Source organism: Eptesicus fuscus, chromosome 14, assembly GCF_027574615.1.
Source record: "Eptesicus fuscus isolate TK198812 chromosome 14, DD_ASM_mEF_20220401, whole genome shotgun sequence".
Taxonomy (NCBI): Eukaryota; Metazoa; Chordata; class Mammalia; order Chiroptera; family Vespertilionidae; genus Eptesicus; species Eptesicus fuscus.
In genome coordinates this window covers 68,917,005-68,943,064 of record NC_072486.1, presented here as the reverse complement: position 1 = coordinate 68,943,064, position 26,060 = coordinate 68,917,005, and the positions used below count along the sequence as shown (strand labels likewise).

Here is a 26,060-nt window from a genome sequence, read left to right as displayed (position 1 = left end):
TCCTCCCCTAGCTTATCACTGGTCATGCGGTTTGGACCCCTGGTCTTTTATATCACTGCTTAGGTGGTCTAGACCCCCTGACCTTTCCCTCCCTGAAGATCATCTAGGCCTCAGTTGTGTTTCAGCTCCAGATCCAGAAAAGCAGCAAAACCAGACAAGTGGCACCGTGGCTGCCTCAGGACCAGCTGCATTGACTAATGACACCCTGCCCTGGCACCGACCACTCCGTGGGGACCTCCACCCTGAAAGAGCACACCTGGAAAGCTGACGGATACTCTATTGCAGTGGTCGGCAAACTGCAGCTCGCGAGCCACATGCGGCTCTTTGGCCCCTTGAGAGTGGCTCTTCCACAAAATACCACGGCCTGGGCGAGTCTACTTTGAAGAAGTGGCGTTAGAAGAAGTTTAAGTTTAAAAATTTTGGCTCTCAAAAGAAATTTCAATCGTTGTACTGCTGATATTTGGCTCTGTTGACTAATGAGTTTGCCGACCACTGCTCTATTGAGACCCTCCCCCGAGATTTCCACCTGCAAGAGATTTCCATCAGGCCGAAGGACCCAGCATATCCCCCAATCTCTAAGGGACCCCACAAGATTTACAGCCAGGGGAGTAATGGGCAGTGAGGCAGCCGTCTCCAAGGCCCCCTTTTCTCTGACTTCTCAGTGAGCCAGAGCAGCCCAGCCTGGGTTCTCCTGTTGCTGCTTCTATGCCCTTCCTTGTGTCACTGCCCTAAGTACATTTTTGCTGCCATCATGGACCCAATACCCTTTGGCTCAGTGCTGTGTAGCTCTTTCCTTTGGATATCCCCATCTCCCATCCCCTTTTCTTTAAATAAATGCAGTTTTTCTTTAATCACCGCCTGAGATGGCTATTTAGCCTGCCCCTGCACCACCAACTTTTACCTTTCAACTACTAATTGTATACAAAATTTTCCATTCTTCCTTTCTAGAAGTTCATTTTATTTTTCTACAAGAGTACTATATAATCAACCTGAATCCCAATTTATAGAAACTACCAACTAAGTTATACTATCAACAAGATGAAAAACATGGTAATATTCACCACCGAGAGAATTATAGTTACTGGATTTACCGGGGTGATGACTTCATAAGTTATATAAATGTCTACTCACTATGTTGCATACCTAAAACTAATATAATATTGTATGTCAACTGTAATTGAAGAAATTAAACAAAAAAACCAACATAGTTAATCTCATGGTCCCTCTACAATACTGAATTATAGAAACAATCCCAATGTTCAGTTAAACTTGTTACCCTTTGGTAAATTAAGTTAGATGCTAAACAAACGGCAAAGACAACCATATCTCCATCTTTGCTCAATTATTTTGAAATGAGAAGTAAAATATAACCATACAAATTAAATTTTCACCAATTCAATAGTCTGGAATCCAATAAGGTTTGGTGGATATAGTGTACAACTTAAGTTATGACAAGAAAATAAACCCTCTGCCCTAAGCATGCCTGAGTGAAACAGCTAAAACACACACTGTAAAGCCTGGCAGTTACCAACATTGGGAGAAATCAAGATGAAAATTAAGAGAAGCAACGATTAAAGTAGCTCAGCATTTGTTCATAGCTGATGACCAGCAGCTTTTCTACTAACACAGCTTTAAATGAATCCGATCTTGGAAACACGTTTTCCATGTCAAAATCCTAGTCCTCTACTACCAAAACTCATTCCCCATTCAACCAGCATTTGCTATTCACAGGGCCTAGCACTAGATGCTGGGTGAAGCATCAAGATGTTATTGCCCTCAAGATTTTTTCTGAGGTAAGGAAAGACAGATACATGAAAAAGGATAAAAGAAAAGAAACTACAATGTAAGGCGGAATAAAATTAGTGTCCAAATGAGATATGACTATTATGCATTAGAACAAACAGTTCAGAAACATGAGCAATACATTCTAATAGGACAGAGGGAGGTTGAAATACAGTTTCTCTCAAGAAAGGGCACTTATGCAGTTTTGAAAAAGGAAAGGATGCACAGATGAAGGGGAGTGAGAAAGATGTGCAGGGTGCGGAGTCAGCATGAGCAAAGGCTGAGGTATAAAAGGACAGGGTTTGTGTCCCTAGATCATGTGCAGAGTGGCATGGTGAGTGTGCGGCACGGGTGGGGAGGGGCGAGTAGAGGCAGCTTGGGGAGATAGGCATGTATCAAAGAGGGAAAGCAGACATAACGAGATCCCTGTGATGCTCATAGAAATGGTCCAGACTAGAGATGAAGATCCGAACTAGGGCGAATAGTGGCTTCACGCAGCCTCTTCTCTCTGAGAACAGTGGGCCTTTTCCCTGACGTTGTATTTGTACCAATGGTTCCATTGCCTCCCTTCTCTCAAGGATCCTGCTTTTCTTGTCTGTTCAGTCTCCTCCCACTGACTTGAAATTCACTGAGTCTTTGTCCAAGGCCTCTAGACCAGTGGAGGTCTCTCCATTACTTAGAAAAAGAAAAAAAATGTTCAACTTGCTTCAACTACCATCCCATAATCTTCTTCCTTAACCGTGGCCTTTGTTAGCAGAATCAGCTAGCCACGTTGTTCCCACGGGCACACTGGACAAGTCCTCAAAGCCCTCGGTGTCTTTCTGCCCCTCATTCCTCTGAAACCAGCTGCACTCTCCCAGGCACCAGCTGGGCCTCCGCAGGAACAGAAATACCGTATACAGCAGGAGTAAGTCAAGCCTCACTATACTTTGCAATAACTACTCGATGCTGGACCCAGGAAACTTCATGTTAAGACGGGTGCTGAAAACAGATGTTCTGAAGAAGAACCAGTACATTAAGAGAAATGACTGAAAGGGAAGAGTCCATAACTTGCTAAGATAAAAACTTGTGAAAAGATGACCTGATGGAGTATACCTACAATTTAGCTATTTGACAGATCATTAATGCGGAAGAGAACTTAAGGAGGCGGAAGCAGATGAACTGCTATTACCTGGGAGCATAAAGGGCAGAATTCAGTGCAATACGAGGAAGTACATTTTAAGCAGTCATTGTAAGAAAGTCACCTAAGAATGTTTATACAGAAATTGATGACTACATGTCCGAATTGTCTAGAGCTTTGATACTTGGAATGTGGTCCGTGAGTGGGAATCTCAGCATCACCTGAGAGCTTGTTAGAAATGCAGACTCCTAGGCCCCATTCCAGACAATTAATCAGAATCTGCATTTACCAAGACTCCCTGGAGATTCACCTGACAGTAAAGTCTGAGAAGCAATGGCTTAAGGGAGTCTTGAAACTAGATATAAGAGGAAGTGAACTGGTTCTTGTGGTTTCCCTCCAAATACTAATTTATGGAAAACAATTCGCTATTCCACAGATCTGAAAGTTGTTCCATCCACTTCCTGCCTACTAGGTCAAAATACTGTTAATTGGTTTCATAGCCTCACCTTTCAAGTGTAGTTTTTAATACCTTAAACAGCAGCCAAAGCTATGCAAACATTTCAAATGTTAATTTCTTTTATTAATGTAAATGTTAAAAACTGAGTTAAGGTAGCTTACAATGGTATGTTTACAATAGAGCATTAAACAAATTGGTGAAAAGAAAAATGTTACAGGAGAAAAATAAGGGTAGAAAAGCAAACTGGATTTCTATGGCTGGTATTTAAAATGCATAATCATGACTCCTAACCACTTTTTAATTAAGGGCTAGGTTTGATTCCAAATTTTCTATCAGCCAGCTCAAACAGCATGATATCTTTCACAATGCACATTTATAATGCATTGATTAATGACCCTAAGCATGTATAAAAAGACACTCCATTAAAGATACTCAAAATGTTTAATAGAAGATTTATGCTTTATACTGAACTGATTTTAAGACTTTCTATTGTTTTTTTTTTTTAAACATTCGAATGAATCGCACTTACTGGCATTATTACATTTTCTTTTCCAGACAGACACAGCGCGACTCAATGTTGATAAGTGGTAAAGAGACATTCATATCAAAAACAAGATTTAAAATAGGGGGGGGGGGGGAAATGGAACTTACCAAACAGATTTCCTAAACTTGCATCCATTTTTATTTCAAATACTTGAGAAATAACATAAAACGTCAGTAAAAATACTGCCACAGCTACCACCAGCTTTGCAGCACCTACAGAAAGAGCAGAAACCAGCTTATGAGCCCACAGAACTTTCATTATGTAACATTTCAATGAAAAGTGTAAGTTCATAAAAAAAGTTTTAAGACTAATACATTTTTACTTTTTACCTACTGAGCTTAATTTTACTTGAGTTACAACAAAAACTGTACCAACCATCCATCAAAATAAAGGATTTTCCTGATCAAAGAATTATCAGACTGACCAGTAATCTAGACAAAGAACTGCTTGAGTCACCTGCCTAATTCTACATTAAAAAAAATAAATAAATTTCCATTTCATGCACTGGGCCTCTAGTATTGATATAAAAGAGGAAGTCAGGATCATCAGTTATCTCATTCTCCTTAAGGAAACAAAGGTCCAGAGATGAGGCAACTGCCCAAGATTACAGACCATTTAGTGGCAGCACAAGGACCAGAAACCAGGGGTTCTGACAGGGCCCACCCAGTGCTTTGTACAGTACTCTGTCACCAAATTGCTATGTTCTCCTGCAAAACTAAAAAAAGACCTGCCATCAACTGGTGGCCAACTACACGAAGTATCATGGCTAATGGAAGCCTGCCACCAAGTTTGCTAGATGACCCCTTCCTAATCCTTTTCAAACATAATGGGGAACAGTACTATACAGGGATGACACCAAAGCCCTGGACCTTCTGGAGCTACTGATGTAACAGCACACGATGTCCACCCAGCAAGGAGCTCTCGAGAGAAATGTCCTATCACCAGCCAACCTGTCTCCTGGAGACACATGAGTGCTCCTGGGATGGGGAACCAAAAAGTGTTTCTCCTCAGACTGGATACTTAGTTTAAGACAGGCCTCCTCCACTCCTGGGTAACTTCAGCTGGCACCTACCACATATGATTCACAATGTGGTTCCAGAGTGAGCTCTATGAAGACAGACTCAGTCTTTTGTAACTTCATATTTTTAACCATTTCTGAGTGCCTTAAAAATACTTAGCACTGCTATTAACTAATTAACTGCTTAATATGAACTATCATTTGTCCTTTTTCTCAGAAGCTAAGTAAATCTAGGAAAGAGAAAGTGCAAGACAGGAAAGGAAATGGAAAGTGATGGGAAAGAAACATCTTCCTCTCACCCTTAGGATTTCAGAGCCATCTCATTAGGTTATTCAGGAACAATCTAAGTATTTGTCTGTCTAATCTCGATTACCCTATCTACATATATAAAAGGCTAATATGCAAAGTGTCCCCTCAGGAGTTCGACCGCTCACTATGACGTGTGCTGACCACCAGGGGGCGGCACAGAACATGGGGGGTGACCAGCAGCAGGACAAGGGAAGGAGGAAGCGGGGAGGCAGGGAGGCAGGGAACCTAATCAACCCTGATCACCGGCCAGCCCTAGGGACCCTACCTGTGCACGAATTTCATGCACTGGGCCTCTAGTATTGATATAAAAGAGGAAGTCAGGGTCATCAGTTATCTCATTCTCCTTAAGGAAACAAAGGTCCAGAGATGAGGCAACTGCCCAAGATTACAGACCATTTAGTGGCAGCACAAGGACCAGAAACCAGGGGTTCTGACAGGGCCCAGTGCTTTGTACAGTACTCTGTCACCAAATTGCTATGTTCTCCCGAAAAACTACTAACACTCAACTCACTGGGAAAGAAAGAGTAAAATAGCACTATACTCCTTCTAATTTCATAAACCTACAGATACGCAAACTCCATCGTTAAGAGAGGGAAGAAAATGAACTAGGATGCTTGGAAAGGCGAATGACCCTGAGAGGCAGCAGTTTCTCAGAGCTCCTCATTGCTACTGAGAAACACTCCGTATACAGACATGCAGTGGCAATGACAAAACAAAGCCTAACCACTACACCAATCAACCTCCACCCCTCTGTTTCTTATCGTCTCCCTTCCAAAAACTGTGCTTCCTGTCTTTAAGAGTGACTACAAGTTGCCTACATTTCTGAAGCATAAGACAGTAAAATTCCACAAGGCTTTGAACCCTTCCCCCGGCAGGATGCAGCTGAGTGCCTGGCACATAGTAATACTCTCAGCAAGTGTTTACTAAATAGATGAATGGAAGCAGGTGGCATATTCCTTCCCGATCATTTAAGACCTCTATCACATGATGAGTTAACATCTCATTTCCTAGCAAGCACGGGCAGGTGCAACTAGAGATCACCTTTCCCTGTCCCTTAAAGCAGACAGATAAAACCTTCGCTGCTCAAGACTGTAATGTTAAAATATCAAGTTTACAATACATGGAAGTTCTAGAATGAATTCAATACTAAACTAAACCGGAGCCTACACTAAGCAAGCCATATATATATATATATATATATATATATATATATATATATACACACACACACACACACACACACACATACACACACAAATCTACATACCACAAACACGGATGCACAGATATACACCATTTACTGACTGCCTACTACAGAGCTAAATGCTTTATAAGCACAATCTCATTTGCACACATTTTTAAGATAGTATTTTCCCTTTACAAATAAGAGGGGCAAGGCTAAGAATTTTGACCACTTGCCTAAGTTCACATAACTCATCAGTAGCAGAACTCAGTCTTAAACCATGACATATTCACTTATACTGGACCATCAGAGGATCTAGGAGGACACAAAAGCTCAAAGGGAGAAAGAAGCTCGAGGTGGAGAAACCAACGGTCATAGAACAAGCAGGTGGTCCCTGAGGAGCAGGCAGGTGAAGGCCAGCAGAGCCTCCGTAATGGCAGAGTTCTGGGATGTCTGTTACGGAGCTCTTCCAGAGCTGATCACCGTGCAATTCTGAATTTGGACGGGCCTTCCCATGCCACACCACAGTTCTCATTCATAACTTCCCATGAGAATCCCTCTTCCTTCTAGCCATTAGCTGCACTAATCAAACAACACAGTGAGTGTGTCCCTATTTTCTCACAAATCAAAAAGCATAGACTTTAGATACTGGTGCCTCACTGGATGAATAATGACTGTAAGTGTATTTCAAATCAACCAGAATGGTTTTTAAAATTAGAAGGATTAATTAGTTGGAAATCAATAAACTAACAGCTACTCTTCCTTATTCACTCACTGAAAGCAAGGCCTTGAAGAACTACATTAAAAACAGAGCCAAACATAAAATAAGCACCACTCAGTGAATAATTACTCATCAATTAGCCTTGGTAATAATGGTCAGAATCAGAGAAATGGACTAGATCAGTGGTCGGCAAACTCATTAGTCAACAGAGCCAAATATCAACAGTACAACGATTGAAATTTCTTTTGAGAGCCAATTTTTTTAAACTTAAACTTCTTCTAACACCACTTCTTCAAAATAGACTCACCCAGGCTGTGGTATTTTGTGGAAGAGCCACACTCAAGGGGCCAAAGAGCCATCCATGTGTGGCTCGCGAACCGCAGTTTGCCAACCACGGGCCTAGGTGACAACTTTCATTTGAACTAGAATGAATGCAGACTTATGTGAGCAAGGGAAATTTGCTTTATTTCAAATAACTATGCTTAGTTAAATAATATGCTTTTAAAAAATCATCTGGAAATATGTAATCGCAATCCTACTGTACTCAAAGGTCATATTTTTGCTAAAAAGAAGAAAAAAAAAGACGTTATAACTTTTTAAAACCACAAACAAGCACTGGTTTCTGGAAAGATTTTTCTTTAATAGTTGTACAGTTACTCAAAAGGAATATTTTTTGTAAGTTCATGACCAAGAGATCTAGATTTTCAAATTTCTACAAAAGCATTAGTGAACACCCCTCAGTAATCTTTGCTTAATAATCATGATGTTTAATCACCTGTACTTGATTCTACTTAATTATGGCTAAAGCAAGACTTGTTTGCCCACCCACCTTGATTTTAGGTTCTTCTAAGAGATGCTCCCTTAGGAAAATATTTTGTTTGCTGGCAAGAAGATGATAATTAAAAGAGTGACTATCTTGATTTTGAGAATTACAAGTTATCGCCTATGTTGGACACACACTCAGAAATTTCCATGTAAAGTGTCCACTTCCTCCAGGGCCTTGGCTGTGCTGGAGGCTGGGTGGGTGCAGAAGGATCACATTTCTTTTCTTTTCTTTCTTTATTTTTATTTCTTAAAATATATTTTATTGATTTTTCAGAGGAAGGGAAATGGATAGTTAGAAACATCAATGAGAAACATCAATCAGCTGCCTCCTGCACACCCGCTACTGGGGATTGAGCCCACAACCAAGGTAGTATATGTCCATGCCAGAATCGAAGCCAGGACCCTTCAGTCCGTGAGCCGACCCTCTATCCACTGAGCCAAACCGGTTATAGCAGATCACACCAATTTTCCCTATAGGAAGGAAGAGGAGGGTCATCAGCCCCTCCAGTTATTTATGCATTTGTCTTTTTATAATGTTTAAGGATAACTACCTTAACACTATGAACATCAAGCGGTGTTTTCAATTTCCTCAATATGCTGCCTGAGACGTGCCTATGCATAATGTCATTTAGGCAGACTGAACTTGAACTAGCAAACAGAGTGGGGCAAAAGTAGGTTTTACAGTTGTGAGTACACGAAACACTGTATTCTCACATCGACGTTTTTCACTCTCTCTCTTTGCCCCTTCCTCCCTCCCTCCCACTTTCTCTAAAAAATCAATGGAAAAAAATACCCTTGAGTGAGGATTAACAACAACAAAAAAATATAAAGAGGCTAATTGATTATTTAGTTTGTTGTATTTCAGCTTTGCATTCAATATAGAAAAAGATTATTTATCCCCTCCTTTCATCATTACTAAACCAACAGGTTACACAACAAGCAAAATTATTTCTACTGAGTTGACATAGCTATCTTACCTGCTACCCTCATGTTTGGTTTTTCAGTCTTTGGCACTTTTCCTTAAATAAGCTCCTAAAATCAAAAGAAAAGGCAAACAGCATTAGATCTAGAAGGAACATTCCTCCTCAGACTGAGTCTGGAGTGTATTTATTAAACCAAGCATCATGACATTTCTAAGGTTCTACCAACATTGGCATCTAATGGGAAACTCCTCACTGGGTCTGTCTCCTTCGGCTGGACCACACAGCCACCGTGAGAGGCATGTCTTCCTTCCACTGTGGTGTGCCCAGCCCCCCCTGAACGAACACGAGGGGAAAACTGCCATCAAGTTTGTGAAGAGAAGATAATGCCTTACTCCTCTCAGTGTTTCTGCATCCATGAGGAACTTTGGATATTTAGCTCCAAACTTTCAGTTTGAAGTTGAGGTCCACAGCGGTTAAGATGCTTTTCCAGTGATGGAACAAATTAACTGGAGAATGGGACTAGGAGTTGGGTCTGCTGCCTCCCACTCCAGGGCTCACTCCACTATGTAATGCCACTTACAACAAAGGCTTCTTCATGTTTTCAATTTAAGTTTGTAAAAGAACACATTTCAGAAGTAGAGAATTACAATTTTAAATATTCCAGCAATTATTATTAATAGTGTGTGTTATCCATCAATGAAGAAATTACCCTTTGGTATTATCTTAATAACAAGAAAGAGATACTGGGGGGAAAAATGTGTGTATGTACATTTTCCTCCTAAGAAAAAATTCAAGATAGAAAAAAAATTTTTAAGCAAATGGAAAAGCAAGTAAATGAGTTTGACAGGAAATTTTAAAAAAGCAAATGGAAAAAAACAAATGACTGAGATTAACAGGAAAAGCATGCCCAAGTTTAGCTGGGCAGCTACTGCAGCCTACTCAGTCTATTGTACAGGAAAGGAATTCAAAAGAAAATTTTGATTAATGAATCACATTAATAAAAAACACATCATTATTACTGCTTCTCAGCCTTTGGCTAAGGTCAAGTGTAAAAATACATCTTTATTTTAGACTATATTTTTCATACTGATGTTTTGATGATGAAGTCTGACCTAATAATACATAGATTTTGCTTCAAATAAAAATAATGCCCGACCCCTGAAGGACAGTGAAAGGAAGTGAGACACCAGTTTCTTTGCTCACCCAGGAGCACAGGGGTGAACATCCAAGGGGTCAATGCCATTATGCGAACTCTTTCTCCTGCCCTATCTACCCTGTTTTAAGAAAACATCAACACTTGAACTAATGCTGAATTGAGCATTATTGATTTATTTTCCTTTGTCAGTTATCTGAACACCTTCTACATAATAGAAAAAGTCACTTAAATTTAAGTGGAATCTAATGAACAAATTAAACTGACAAACAAAATAGATCCAGAGACATGGAAGCATGCAACAGACTGACAGATCTCAGAGGCAAGGGCAGGGGAGAGAGATTAACCAAAGTACTTATATGCATATGTGTGTGTGTGTGTGTGTGTGTGTGTGTGTGTGTATAACCCATGGACACAGATATAGTGTGGGGAAGGCCTGGGGTCAATGAGGAAAAAAATGGGACATCTATAATAATTTCAACAATAAAGATAAATATTTTAAAAAGTCAATGTTCTATATCTATTTAAACTACTTAGCTACAGGCTTAGATAATACCAAAAGGAAAGAAGAGATTCTGAAATATCCACAAACCATCCCATAAAAGCAGAAAACAAACAAACAAAAACTCTTGGCTTTTCAAATGAAAAGCCCAAGTGGTTACAAATCCTCTTTTGACTTCTAGGAAAAATGGATACTGTGTTCACATGCCTTTCCTCCCAGCTAATGCTCCAAAGTAACTTCACTCCTATCTGAGTGCGGCCTAGGAAGATTTCTTTGAAAGTGTGATAAGCAGTTGGGCAAATACACTTCCTGTTCTTCTTAGTGTTTCCATTACCTGCTAGGGGGCCACCCCTGTATAATTAAAGTCACTGCCTCATCCACCTGCTATCTCTTTGCACTGCCTAGGAGACCTGCTTCCAAACTGATCACTAGTAAGACTGCAATTATAAGCAACTACAACTGTCTTGCTGAATTCATGTTTTCCATTAAATTTATCAAAGAACACTTGGTAAAATCTCAAAATTAAAGTCTTATCAAATGTCAGTCATAACACATTTTTAATTAGTTAGCTTAAGAAGCAAATTGGGCCCGGCCAGTGTGGCTCAATGGTTGAGAGTCGACCTATGAACCAGGAGGTCACAGTTTGATTCCCGGTGTACATGCCTGGGGCGTGGGCTCAATCCCTAGTGTGGGGAGTGCAAGAAGCAGCCAATCAATGATTCGCTCTCACCACTGATGTTTCTATCTCTCTCTCCCTCTCTGAATCAATAAAATTATTTTTTATAAAAAGAAGCGAATTCATTATGTAAGAGTGTAAATCAGCATAATGAAAGATTATTGAACATATCTAAGAGCAAATCAAGGAGCATCTGTTTACAATGTGTTAATTCAAACTTGTTCCTAACTTGTCGTCTTAAGAGGACATTTAAAAAACAAGGAAAATCATGCCCAGGCCAGGTAGGTCAGTTGGTTAGATCCTTGTTCCCATCCACCAAGGTTGCAGGTTTGTTCCCCTATCAAGGCACATACAAGAAGCAGCCAATGAATGCGTAATTAAGTGGAACAACAAATCAGTTTCTCTCTCTCTCTCCCTCCCACTCTCTCTCTCTCTCCCCCTCTCTCTCTCAAATAAATAAATAAATAAATAAATAAATAAATAAATAATAAAAAGTAAGTAAATACAAGGAAATTCATTACACATAATTATCTTGGGGGGAGAGGGGGCAGGCAGCAAAAACTTAATGGGATTTGTATAAACCTGAGGCTGAACCTCCAACCACCAGGTAGGAATTAAACAAGTCCAGAGAAAATGAACACCAGGTTAAGAAGCCTCTGCTAGAAACTCAAATCTCTTTAATCCAGAAGCTACAGGTAAATAATTTATAATTTTTGTGTATGCTCATTAAAAGGTAGAGATATAGAAATTAGATCCATTTACCACAACTAGAATATTGATGGTATGGAACAATATTTTTAGGGTAGATTACAGCAAAAACACAAAAAGCAACATTGACAGTACATCTGTGAAATACATACAGGCCAAAACAACAAGTTTTTGAGTGTTTTAGATAAATGACTGAGCCAAATCCTGTTGCTAACATGTAAAGTGCACAGTCACCTGAGAGCCCACTGAGAGGAAGGTCACCGTGACCCCTGGGCAGTGAGACACTGTGCTGGATAAACACTGACTGAGCACGTGGCCTAGCCCTGGCCTGAAGAGAGACTAAATTAGGGTCTCAAAATGACATACTGGATTGCTTTCAATGTCTTATAATTTAAACACTTCCTTTAGCCCAATTATCTACTTTTCTCTAATTTAGGGAAGTTTTGTGAAAATCAGGCCTGAAAAAGCAGGTATCGTCCTAAAATCAATCAAATTCAGGAAAAACAGACAAATACCCAGGTCAAGCGATACTTTCATTCTTTCCTTGAGAAATGGCATGTGAGTTACAAGAACACCATTCTAGATAAACAAAATAAGCCATAAAAATAATCATTTACCAGGAGGGGAAGGCCTTGGCAGTTAACATAAACCAAGTAATATAATGCGGACAACAGAGTGATTCACACACATTCTTCTTTTATGTAATCTTCCCAATAGCTCTCTAGTGTAGTGGGTATTAGGATGTCATTATAAATGAAGTCAAGGGATTTGTCTAAGGTCGTATGAAGGGCAAGAAGCTAATACTACAAACCAATCCACTTCCCTTTCACCCCAGCAGCTCACTGAGATAGTCTAATATAAGAGCTTGTTGACAAAATCCCATGCCAATCAATCTTGCTTTTGCAAACTGCTCCGGGAACTGCTAATCTCTGCTGCCAGCAACCACTTCAGAGATCTGACAAAATGACTAAGCATTGTGTATTAGGACCTTCCTCAAAGACAGGAAGAACAGAAGAAAGTGCAGCACACAAACACATCCACTGATGTATTTCATTTTTTTGCTGTTGTTAATCCTCACCTGAGGATATTTTTCCATTGATTTTTTAGAGAGTGGAAGAAGGGAAGGGGAGAGGGAGGGAAGGGGAGAGAGTGAAACATCGATGTGAGAGACATCACTGATTGCCTCCATCACATGCCAGGACCAGGACCAGAGATGCAAACTGAAACTACAGCCTGGCCAGCGTGGCTCAGGGTTGAGTGTCAACCTATGAACCAGGAAATAATGGTTCGATTTCCCATCAGGGCACATGCCTGCGTTGCAGGCTCGATCCTACTACTAGTAGGAGGCATGCAGGAGGCAGCCAATCAATGATTCTCTCTCATCACTGATGTTTCTCTCTCTCTCTCCCTCCCTTCCTCTCTAAAATCAATAAAAATATTTTTTAAATTAAAAATACAATCAAGTATCACCTCACACCTGCCAGAATGGCTACCATCAATAAATCAGCAAACAGCAAGTGCTGGTGAGGATGTGGAGAAAAGGGAATCCTAGAACACTGTTGGTGGGAATGCAGAGTGGTGCAGCCACTGTGGAGAACAGTATGGAGTTCCCTCAAAAAACTAAAAATAGAACTGTCATTTGATCCAGCGATCCCACTTCAGGGAATATATCCTAAGAGTCCTGAAACACCAATCGGAAAGAATGTATGCACCCCTATGTTCATAGCAGAGCTATTTACAACAGCTAAGATGGAAACAGCCCAAGTCCCCATCAGTAGGTGAGTGTATAAAAACGCTGTGGTACATTTACACTATGGAATACTATGCAGCTGTAAAAAAAAAAAAAAAAGAAGAATCTCTTATCCTTGGAGACAGCATGGATGTACATGAAGATTATGCTAAGTGAAATAAGCCAGTCAGAGAAAGACAAATATCACATTATCTCACTCATATGTGGAATCTAATGAACAACATAAACTGACAAACAAAATAGATCCAGAGACATGGAAGCATGGATCAGACTGACATATTTCTGAGAGAAGGGAGGTGAGAAGTAAGATTAACCAAAGAACTTATATGCATAGCCCATGGACCCAGACATTAGTTAGGTGAAGGCCTGGGGTTGGGTGGGAGTTGGGCGGATAGAGGTTAATGGGGGGAGAATGGATGACATCTGTAATACCATCAACAATAAAGATAGATTTTTAAAAAGCATATACTCCATGAGAAACAATATAATGAATCCTCTTCAAAAAAAGAAGGAAAAACAATCTTCCCTTCCCAACATGAAGCTGGCCATCTACAGCAAAGATGGGAATACATCTAGGTTCTGGAACATTTTCCAAAACCATCACAGGGGATACTGTTTTTAAAAGGCTAAAAATTAATCTTACCGTATCTCATTTCATTAACTGTAAAATTAAGTTGGAGAGGAGAAACTGACACTGTTTTCTTTATGTAGGTTTTGATTATTTTTGTGATGGGCTTAAAAAGGAGGGAGAGGTGTAACTGTATCTGTTTAAAATTCCAAATACTTATCTTGTAAAAAGCCTTTTCTTAAATTAAAAAAGAAATGTTATCACTCTAAATGCAGAGTGCTGTTCAGTATCCTGTCTTCCCCAGATACTACCATACAAACGGCCTGCCAGACTGGGTAAATTTTGAAACTACAGAATGAAGAGGGATAAGAAGGCTGCATTCATTTGACAGAATCTCAACATTTAACTCAGTACAATATCTGAGCTGGTTTCAATATTATATGTCAATTGAATAAAATTTGGTGTTCTTAACACTAAATGCTTAACAGAAAAAATCCAATTACTAACTTGAGAAAGTATCTGAATACTATTAGGAGATATACTAAATCCTACAAAAGGGATTTTTTTTTTAAATCTACCATTTTAACACAAATGTGTCATAAATCTTTGAAAAATATATATGGCCTGATAATAATTAAAGGGAAAAATTTTAAATGACTACCTATAGAAAAATACACCAAGTTTTTAAGTAACCAAACTAACCTTACATTTTGACTAGAAGGAAAAAGAGGCAAAAAACACAGTGGTTTGGGTTTTTTGTTTGTTTGTTTTTCTTAAATCTGGGAAGGGGAAAAAGAAATCTGTGTGAATTCTATAATGCCAAGGATAACCAACTTTAAAAAAAAAATCACTGAGGAAAATACAAATGTATCTACTCCTTCTGTAAAGACAACGTCACAGAGTAAATGTTAATGTTCTATTGAAAGCCTTGTATAGAGAGGGATATGGGTGAGCTATGCCTGGATTTTCCAGTCATCTGAACTGTTATCATACATTAGCCTTTCCTTATTTTCTTAATAGCATCATATTGAAATTATATTTTTAAAAAGATTAAAAGAACTTATATGCATAGCCCATGGACAGACAATAGTGCGGTGAAGGCCACTAAATATGGCTAAGAAACAGAAATAGGATTAAAAGTATACAATGGAAAATCACGAATGAGCCAAGACTTGGTTCTAACCCCACTTCCCGCCCAAACCCCCATACATCCATAATGTTAACCAATGAATAATATGAAACCTACTGGGATTGGACTGGGTGGGTTTTAGCTTTTCTCCAGTCTGCCATAAACTGCTGTGTGTGTTACTTGCCATTGAGTGGCTGACTCCTGGCCACCCTATGCCGGAGCGATGCCCACAGTGCCGGTCCTAACACCCTGCTCATCTCCTGTAGACTCAGGGGCTTCTTTTACGTCACAGTCGGTCACTCTCCTACTTGGCCTTCCTCTTTCCTGCTGCCTTCTGTTTTTCCCAGCATTCGTGTCTTTTCCAAATGCCTCTGCCTTCCCAGAGGCAGGGCAGCTTCCCTTTTGTCACTTTTGTCCCCTGGGTTGGTTCAGGCTTAATTCACTCCAGGACCCCCTTGTCTTTCTGGTGCCCCTGGGTATCCATAGAGCTCTCCTCCAACATCATCTTTCAACTGAATACTTTGTTTTTTCCCATCAGCCTTTCACTGTCCAACTTTCAAATCTACACATAGTCATTGAGAAAAGAGGGTGTGGGTGATCCTAGCTATGCCTTTTTTTTTGAGGCGGGGGAGCGGGGAGGCTGGGGAAGAGGGGGCTCTCCTGGCAGTGAATGGAGAAAGTAACACTTTAGAAAGCCTCCATCTGATCTACAGCAGCTAGATAAAATGCCATCCTTTTAAGAATAAAAAATGATCCAATGTAACTACAATTCCAACTTGTACCTCCAGTAAAAAACCGGCTGGCGAAGGTGCCCTGCTAAACCATGCAAGTGCCCTGCTTAGACCAACGCTGCCCCGCTGTCTCGGTGGAGAGAGAGGAAACTGTTGCACAAATACTTTCACAGCCACAAGCTCTTCTAAAAGAAAGGGCCGAGTTGAGTCAGATGCTGGGCAGAGAAATCACCAGGTCCTGGGGCAGGCAGCCTGCGCCAGCAGCAGCAGCCAGGGGAGAGGACAGTCCGCAGTGGGGGAGCTGAGGGGCTCTTTGATGGGAACAGCGTGGGGAAGAAAGCTGTAAGGCATCTGAAGGAACTTACATTGGCTCAGATACAGGGTGTGAGAGGCGGGAAGGCAGAGCTAGTGCTGGGATGGGGGCAGAGTCCCTAAGGAAGTGTTTGCTCTTTAGGATTGGGTGTGGGCAACAGTAAGGGAAGATCACGTGTGAGCAAGAAACAGAGGTGCCCGGGGGTCTGTGGCGCCTGGCGGTGGGCTGTTGGACTTTTCCCTCTGGATAATCCAGAAAGAGCCCCCTGGGAGTTCATTCCGTGTCAACACACATCAGGAATGAGCGTCTTCCCTTGCTTCTGCCCTGCAGTCAGTTATTAACTGATCCACCTCTCATCCCAGCCTGCTGTCACTCAGTTTAGGACACCTCAGCATTCAGTTCTTATCAAAGTCAAACCCACCAGACCGGTCACACACACTACATTCTGGGAGCGAAAGTATTTCAGCATGGGTCATCTCAACATGAGGATTCCCGTAGTACTGCTCCTTCAACATGCCTCAGCTCAAGAGACCTGAAGTTCTTACTTCTGCACAAGTGAGATATCAGATTTCTGAAATATTTCCGTCGATCAACAAGCACTTACTTCCAATGATTAAGAACTAAATGGGCACATGCTCTGCTACCCTCCCAAGTCTAATAGATAGCTAAGCAACTTTTTCCTGACAAAGATAATTTATTTTCCAAGATGATGCCGAGGAAGGAAGCACCATGAGCAGGTGGGTTTGTGCTTCACTGAAGTTTCATTAGTGTAGACAGATTTGTTCTCACCCACAGATATTCTCTCCTTCAATACCCTACATGCCCAAAACGGTGGCCAGAGCTCAGGTTCACGCTGACAAATATCTGGTGCTTACCCCTGATTATTTTCACTATATCCTAAACCAGTGGTCGGCAAACTCATCAGTCAACAGAGCCAAATATCAACAGTACAACGATTGAAATTTCTTTTGAGAGCCAAACTTTTTTAAACTTAAACTTCTTCTAACGCCACTTCTTCAAAATAGACTCGCCCAGGCCGTGGTATTTTGTGGAAGAGCCCACACTCAAGGGGCCAAAGAGCCGCATGTGGCTCGCGAGCCGCAGTTTGCCAACCACGGTCCTAACCTATTCATGAGAGGGACAGTCGGTGGCTGGTATATATGCTTATAAACAGCTCGCTGCCCTTAATGAGGATTAGGGTGAGTGATAAAGATAATTAAATGTTATAAAAAAAAAAAGATAACTAAATGGTCAAGCCATACCCAATGTCAAAGTGACATTAAGTATTTCAGGGGACTGTAATTACAAATGGAAATCACTAAAGTACGAACAAGCTAGAAATAATGTTCTTGAACTGAGCCATCAACCATCAACTGAAAATAATATGGGCCAAACTGGAGTGCATGATAGCCTAGAATATAGCTAAACTGTATTTTAAAACAGTCATCAGTACAATCATCATGACAAATAAATGTCAAGTAAGGACACCTTATATTAAAGTTTATTATAAACAAATATTTTACATAGTAAAAGGTCTGAAGAAATGTTGCATTATAATTACTTTATTTCATAGTTTCTATGCTTCCTAATAACCTTTTATCATAACAAAGAGGGGCCTGTGGCTCACTCTATTTTGCTGATTCTAAAGTGCACACTACTTCCCTCGTGTAACATGTCTTAAATCAGGATTAGGCTCACCACATTTTTTTTTAAAATATATTTTATTGATTTTTTACAGAGAGGAAGGGAGAGGGATAGAGAGTAAGAAACACTGATCAGCTGCCTCCTGCCCAACCCCTCCTGGGGATGTGCCCACAACCAAGGTACATGCCCTTAACCAGAATCGAACCCGGGACCCTTCAGACCCCAGGCCGACGCTCTATCCACTGAGCCAAACCAGTCAGGGCCACATTTTTTCCTTAGTAGCAAAAAAAATAATGGTGTACCTTACAAACACCTTAGATTCAATGAAACATGGTATCTGGGTTTTTGAAGCCCTAACTGCAATGTCACCCACAGCATGGACCCCAGAATTACCTGTGGGCTTTTTAAAATGCAAATTCCTCAGCCCAGAATCCCTAGGAGTAAGGATTAAAACTCTAAGCCAAAAAAGCCCAAAGGTAAAATTCCTATGACAAGAATTTTCCTTCTCTCCTTTACAAGGAATGGCGATCAGCCTGACCGTGGATCCGGTCCTCCGTGGGGGTGAGGAGGGAGGCGGCAGTAAATAATGCTGGAGGACATGCTGAAGAACAGAGCAGGGAAACTCCTGTCTGCAATGGTTACAACAGCGTTAGATAAGCATTACCCAGATGTTTGCCTGCGGTTTTTCTTCATCGACCGAAGCAGAATTTTGCTTAAAAAGTCATAATCCAGTTGAAGAAATGAAACAGTGATAGATTTCTGTAATCGAGAGCACAGACATCCCCCAAACAGAAAACAAGACAAAATGACATTTAGTTTTGCCTGCTCCTTCAGAGTTCTACAACTGTAATATGAAAAGGTAAAGGGGGCCCAATATATGGTGATGGAAGATGACATGACTTTGAGTGGTGGTCACACAATGCAATATACACATCATGTCTCATAGAAATGAACACTTGAAACCTTTATGATCTTAACCAATGTCACCCCATAAATTTAATAAAAAGAAACATTAGTAATCTAAACTAACTTAATCTTACACTATGCCATCCATCTAAGAGGAGGAAGGGTGATAAAAGGATAGCAATAAAGATAGTATTGACAACACTGACAAAAATAAAACTAAATACATTTTAACTGTAAGTTTAACGTAAGTTGGGTAAAGAAGTATCCAGTTAATAAACTGCTGCAAAAAGGGATGAGAGAGAGAGAAATTTACATACATTATAACTATCTTCATCCCATGCAGCTATTTTACATTCTATCAGATAAGAAGTTACAGGTTCCTATTGTGACTGGCTGTTTAAGAACTCCCCTACATATGCACCGCACTTTACTGCCTTTAATCTGCAGAACTGCAAGGGAAACGTAATTCTGTCAGTCAGACCTCCCATGTGAACAAATATAGGTGCAGAGTGATTCTGACACCGTTGTTACTTATAAATAACAGGAAAGGAGCAAGGGAAAGGCTAAATATTATGGGCATTCATTAGTGCAGCTTTGCCAGGAAGCTTCAAAGCCACGCGTCTGTTCCCCACAGATCCCTGAGGGAAGGGACTGGACCGGGAAATAGACACACGCCCAGTAAAGACGGGGTGACATAGGGAAGGTGCTTGTCTGTCAGTCACACCTGGGGACAGGTCATTGGCCAGAGCAGGCATGGCCACTGCAGGGCTGGAAGATTCGAGACACTTAAACTCCTAAACAAAGGAATTTGCTCTCCTGCCTCCTGGTTCTCATTCCTGGCTCTCCGGGCACTTATGCCCCTGCATTTCGCCCGCATGTCCCACAGCCCTGTGGATGCCACACACATGGACTAACGGTAAACTAGCCTAATGCTAAAGCGAACCCAGCTGCACCATGGAAAGGGAACTTTGGCCACTGGCTTTGCTTCTAGCTCTGCTGTCCCAGCTGCACACCCTCCAGGACTGGATGAAGGGAAATGGGCCTTTGGAAACCCAATGATGTAATTCCACACAAAGAAAGCTTTCTACCACATGTCATCCTCCCACGGGGACCTCTGGAAATGCTTACTACAGTGGCACCCCAAGACCCCACGCCCACTAGCAAAGGAGACAGGCCACACATGCATTTCTCTGATAACAGTTCCATCTGCCCAAGGGTCCTGGATAGCTCATCAATTCTAAAAAAAACAAAAAAATCCAAACAATGCAAGTTAGCAGCCATTTGAAAAAAAAAAAAAAAGTGTAAGAAGCTTCTAGTGTAAAATTTTCTGAAGCCATTTAATAATTCATTTTTACTAATCACAGTTCCTCCAAAACACATTTAAAGATCACTTACTGCATATAATGGTGACAGGAAGTAAAATACACCTGATACCACGATACCACATTTATGAACCTTGTAGAATTTAGGATGAAAATCCAGGAACTAACTCTTTGCTGGAGATGTCCGTCTAACTTTTTCTCACTAGCACACAAAAACTCACCAGGTTTTTTTTTTGGTTTTTTTTGTTTGTTTGTTTGTTTGTTTTTTATTGATTTTTCACAGAGAGGAAGGAAGAGGGATAGAGAGCTAGAAACATCGATGAGAGAGAGACATCGACCAGCTGCCTCCTGCACACCCCCCACCGGGGGATGTGCCCGCAACCAATGTACATGCCCTTGACCGGAATCGAACCTGGGACCTTCCAGTCCGCAGACCGACGCTCCATCCACTGAGCCAAACCGGCTTCGGCAAACTCACCAGGTTTTATCGATGGATGAATGACTAAACAAAATGCAGTATGTATCCATAGTGGAATATTATTCAGTGACAGGAAGGAAGGAAGTCCTAATATATGCCACCACATGGATGAACACATAAAATATTGTAGTAAATGAAATAAGCCAGATGCAAATGACCCCATATTTTATGATTCCATTTACATGAAATATCCAGAACAGGTAAACCCATAGACAGAAGGCAGGGGTTGCCAAGGGTTGGAGGAAGAAGGGAGTGGCGCATACTGCTTAATGGACATGAGGTTTCCTTCCTTTTGGGGTGAAGAAGGTATTTTAGAACTAAACAGAAGTAATGACCGCACAACTCTGTGAATGGACTAAATGCCACTGAAGTGTACACTTTAAAATGGCGAATTTTGTTATAGGAATTGAATTTTAAAAGGAAATTGAAAAAGAAAAAACTCACCAGAGTAAAAGTAAAAGTAGAATAATTATAAACAGCAGATGAAAAGGTTAGATTAGAAATAAGGAAAATGTAATGTAAGAACAATTTCAAGCAAGAACACTGTGGAAACGCAGAGGTACTGGAACACTTAATTTCCTCTTCTGAAATATCCGCGGACTATATTTTAGGAGCTGAATAAAAATCATTAAACCTTTTAAAGTTGCAGGATCTTGGGAATCATGTCCAATCTCTCCAATCAGATTAAGAGAACAAGGCAATGCATGACATTAAATAAATTGGTCAATGCCATTCACAAAGTAACGAAATGCAGGACTACAGTTTAAAACCCAGATTATCTGATCCCAAAGACAGAATCCTTTGGGACTTAGTTCATGAATTTTTGCTGTGGTACTAAGCTCTGAGCTAGATGGGTTTTTGTGAGACTTAAGACCAAAATATTTTGCTTCTTGGGTCTTGCCCCTTTCAACTTTAGGAAATGGTATAAAATAGGAAAAAAAGAGACTGACTTACTGCCTCAGAGAAAGTAGCTTTGTGAGGGACCATGCTGTCTTATTCACAGCCTCCAGGATATTTCTGGCGCCTAGTAGGAACTCTCACATTTTTAAATGAACACAAATTTTTTAAAATACTGAGACGCACCATTTAAGACCTAAAATATGTGGTAAAAATAGAAGACTCTTATGATCGTCAACAATGAACACCACTTTTTTTTGCCACTTAACAGTCTCTTAGCTCTTTGACCCTCCCTCCAATTGCCTTTTCCTTTTTAATGTAGCTTCATTAATTATGAGAAGATTAACTAGTTGGCAATGCTTAAGGTAGCAATCCATATTAAAATTCTATACTAAAACATCCATTAACTTTATTTTGAAAGTTGCTTTAACCCAGTGGTGCTAATTCTTCATTTAACTTCCTTTTAAACAGAAGCCCCGACGTTGGGGATTTTTGGAGGAACCTGGTGTGTGTCCTTTTTTAAAAAGTTTACATGGAGACAGATGATTACTAGAATTAGTGGGGTGATCACACTGTTAGTTATAAAAATGTCAAGTCATTATATTGTACATCTAAAACTAATACAGCCAATATAAGATTGTATACTTAAAAAAATCAAAAGTCCCATTTGTAGGTGGTCCTGAAAGGTCCTCGGGTTGAGAATCACTGCACTGAACTTTTTTACTTTTAAACATTTATTGACTTTTAGAGAAAAGGAAATGGGGGGGGGGGGAGGGCGGAGGGGAGAGAGAGAGAGAAGAGAAACATCGATTTGTTGTTCCACCTATGTATGTATGCATTCATTGGTTCTTTTTTTTTTTTTTAATCCTCACCCGAGGATATTTTTCCATTGATTTTTAGAGAGTATGGAAGAGAGATGGAAAGAGAGAGAGAAATATCGATGTGAGAGAAACACATCTATTGGTTGCCTCCGGCACTGAACCCGACCAGGGAGGAGCCTGCAACCAAGGTATGTGCCCTTGACCAGAACTGAACCCGGGACCCTTTGGTCTCCAGGCTGACGCTCTATCCACTGAGCTAAACTGGCTAGAGCCATTGGCTGATTTTTGTATGTATCCTGACCAGAAATATCAAACCCGTAACCATGGCCTATCTGGACGACGCTCTAACCAACTGAGCAACGCAGCCAGGGCTGAACTTTTTTTACTTCTTACTATCAATAAATGCTACTTTTTAATGTGATAAGAAAGGATTACACAAAATTTGTGAAACAACGCTTCTAACACCTGTATAAAACTGGAAGGGATGATGACTTAAGAGACTGGGCAGCCTTTAAAAGAGGTACAGCGAATGGTATGCCCAAAGCCGGACACTGACTCTGCTAATTTCGTGTTGAATGGCATGTTATTAACTTTTTAATGGAGATCGCTTGGTACTCTCCAAGACCCGTGTGAATAGTCACGTTGCACTTAATGATGGGAGCAGGTTCTGGGAAATGCATCATTAGACAATTCTGTCCTTGGGTGAACATCACAGAGTGCACTTACACCAAACTAGATGGTCCAGCCTACTACACACCTGGGCTCTGTGGTATGACCTACTGCCCTAGGCCCGTGGTCGGCAAACTGCGGCGCACGAGTCACATGCGGCTCTTTGGCCCCTTGAGTGTGGCTCTTCCACAAAATACCACGGCCTGGGCGAGTCTATTTTGAAGAAGTGGCGTTAGAAGAAGTTTAAGTTTAAAAAATTGGGCTCTCAAAAGAAATTTCAATCGTTGTACTGTTGATATTTGGCTCTGTTGACTAATGAGTTTGCCGACCACTGCCCTAGGCTACAAGCTATAGTACAAAACAGCAAATCCAGCACGAGAGAAAATGATGCAATCAAGAGATGCAGTGAACATGAGACGTATAGGTTGCTGCAGGTGTAGTATGGCATACTGCTGCACAGCAAACTTTTTACTAAGTTAAAAGACTACACTCTAAAATGATAAAAAGTATAGAACAGTAAATACATAGACCAGTCACGTAATTGTTTCTTATAATTAGCAAGTATGATTTACTGAATATACATACAATTGACCCTTGAACAACTGGTTTGAACTGTGAGGGTCCTCTTCTATGCAGATTTTTTTTTTTTTTTCCAAGAAATACAGTCAGCCCTTCACATCTGGGTCTTCAACTCACTGTGGACGGAAACAGTGTAACTGAACCACAGTTGGGACCCTGCAGTTGGGAACCTGCTGTTGGGAGACCACAGCTGTCAATCTGCAGTGGGAGGAATCTAGATGGGAAAGCTGACTGCGTAAGGCAAGACTTACACCTGGATTTCCTGCTGTGCAGGAAGGAATCGAGCCCTCCAGGTCCAGCTGTTCAAGGGTCAACTGTACCTGCTTTTACGCCACGGTCAGCACAGGTCTGCTTACACCAGCGCCACCTCAGACAGGTGAGTAATGCCTTGTACTATGTCACTAGGTGATAGGAATTTGTGTTTTGTTAGTTGTCACCTGAGGATATTTTTCCCATTGATTTTTTTTTTTTTTTTAGAGAGAATCAAAGGGAGGATTGGAGGGGCAAGAGGAAAAAAAATACATGGATGAAACAGATACATGGATTGGTTGCCTCCCGCTCCCACCCCAAGGAGGATGGTGGAGATGGAACCTCTGCATCGAACCTGCAACCCAGCCCTTGACCCCAATCCATCCGGCCACACTTTGGTGCAGGCCAACCCTCCCATGCACCAGTCCTCGCTCTAACCACTGAACACACCGGCCAGGACAGGACATTTTTCAGCTCCATCATACTCTTCTGAGACATAGGTCTGTAGTTGACTGAACTGAATGACTGTAACAGTCATGTTTCCCAAAACTTGAAAAACAGGATATCACGAATCCCTAAGGTGGTCAAGGGTCCAAGGTGTACAGTAAGGGGTACAGTACGGGATCCACTGTTAGCATCAACCCCCCAGGAGTTCATATTTTCTTTGTAAAATTGGGAATGAGAGATAAAAGGGCCTAGTCTTTGGGTTCTAAGAAACAAGTGTGCCTATGAAACAAACTTGGCACAATACCTAGTAAGCAATCTAATAGTATCTAGTATCACTGTATCCTTATGTTTTTTTTTATTAAATAAAAAGAAACAAAGAAAAGGTTCTGTCGGTTAGACGGTGGTTGTGCATTATACAAAAGTAAATAAAAGGCAGATGAAACCACACACACACACACACACACACACACACACACACACCCCACAGCAGGATAGCTCAATACCAACGTCAATCCATCCCTGATGCCGTTTAGATCTGGGCTCACACCCGGTAGGAAGGGTGAGGCTAGGTAACAAGCGGGGTAAAAGGAGAAGAAGGAGCAGCACATTCATCAACGACACCCAAGCCCAATGGGCTGGGCAGTTCAAAAATAAAAGTACCTCTCGCGTAAGAGACACTGAAACTTCACAAGTGAGCTACACGGGCCTCCACAGAGCTCCATGGACAGCAACTCCATCTGCCTCTGGACACTCAGCCCACCATTCCGACCCCGGGCCGAGCCCCTCAACCCCCCTGCTCCCCGCACCCGGTCCCCCGCGTCCAGGGCGCGCCCAGGGGGCAGCCCAGCGCCCAGCGCATCGCCCAGCGGGGCCAGGTGCGGCGCCGCCCCCTCCGCGGAACCGGGGCGGGACGCCTGCGGGGAGACCGCGCGGGGCAGCGGCCGGTCCCGCCCGGGCCCTCCCCGCCGCGATCGCCCGGCCGGCAGTCGCCGCGGGGTGAGGGAGGACGCAGGAGAAGCTGGGCGCTCCCCGACCCTCCCGCCATGCTCCCCTCCCCGGGCCGCGGTCCCTTCGCCTCGCCGCGTCTCACCGGCCTCCCGCCCGCCTCTCCGCCGAGCGCGCCGCCTTCCGGCCTCCCCGCGGTCAGTCCTGCCCGGGGCCGCCGGGAGCAGCCACCGCCGCCTCCCGCGCGCTCCTCCGCTTCCTCCCGAGCGCCTCCGGCCGCCACGCACCCCGCCAGTGGCCGGGAGGAAGCCAGCTCGCCGCCGGGCCTCCTCCCCCGCTTCCCCGCCGCCGCCAATGGGTCCCCGCCGCCGGGAGCCGCGCCCGCCCCCTGGCGGTGGAGGACCGCGCGGCGCGGCGGCCGGAGGGAGGGGCCGCGCGGGGGGAGGGTCTGCGGTGGGTCCGGTGCCCGCGGCCACGTGGGAGCCTCGGCGGCGCCCGGGGCCCCGCCCCCAGCGGGGGTTGGGGGGAGGTAGCGAAAGGGGCGGGCTGTGTCCCGTTCCCTTGACCCCTTAAAAGCTAGGTCACCTGCCCTGAAAGTACCACCTGGCCGCAGAACTAGAACTCAGGTGACCTTAAATATTTCACCCAAGGAGAAAGTTAGTGTGTGTTTTGCACGTTATTTTGTTTAACT

The 26,060-nt window shown here is 42.2% G+C and overlaps 1 protein-coding gene across 1 annotated transcript in view; it reads right to left on the bottom strand.

The window, feature by feature from the left end:
- FAM3C (FAM3 metabolism regulating signaling molecule C) overlaps positions 1 to 25,702 on the bottom strand; it is a 50,007-nt gene extending 24,305 nt beyond the window's left edge. Inside the window, exons 1-3 of the mRNA XM_054726318.1 lie at positions 25,515 to 25,702; positions 8,937 to 8,991; positions 4,011 to 4,115 (exon numbers count right to left, since the gene is read on the bottom strand). Of these exons, the coding sequence (XP_054582293.1) occupies positions 4,011 to 4,115; positions 8,937 to 8,949 (118 nt within the window). The 5' untranslated portion in view covers positions 8,950 to 8,991; positions 25,515 to 25,702. The remainder of the gene's footprint in view (positions 1 to 4,010; positions 4,116 to 8,936; positions 8,992 to 25,514) is intronic.
- Positions 25,703 to 26,060: the final 358 nt, after the last annotated feature.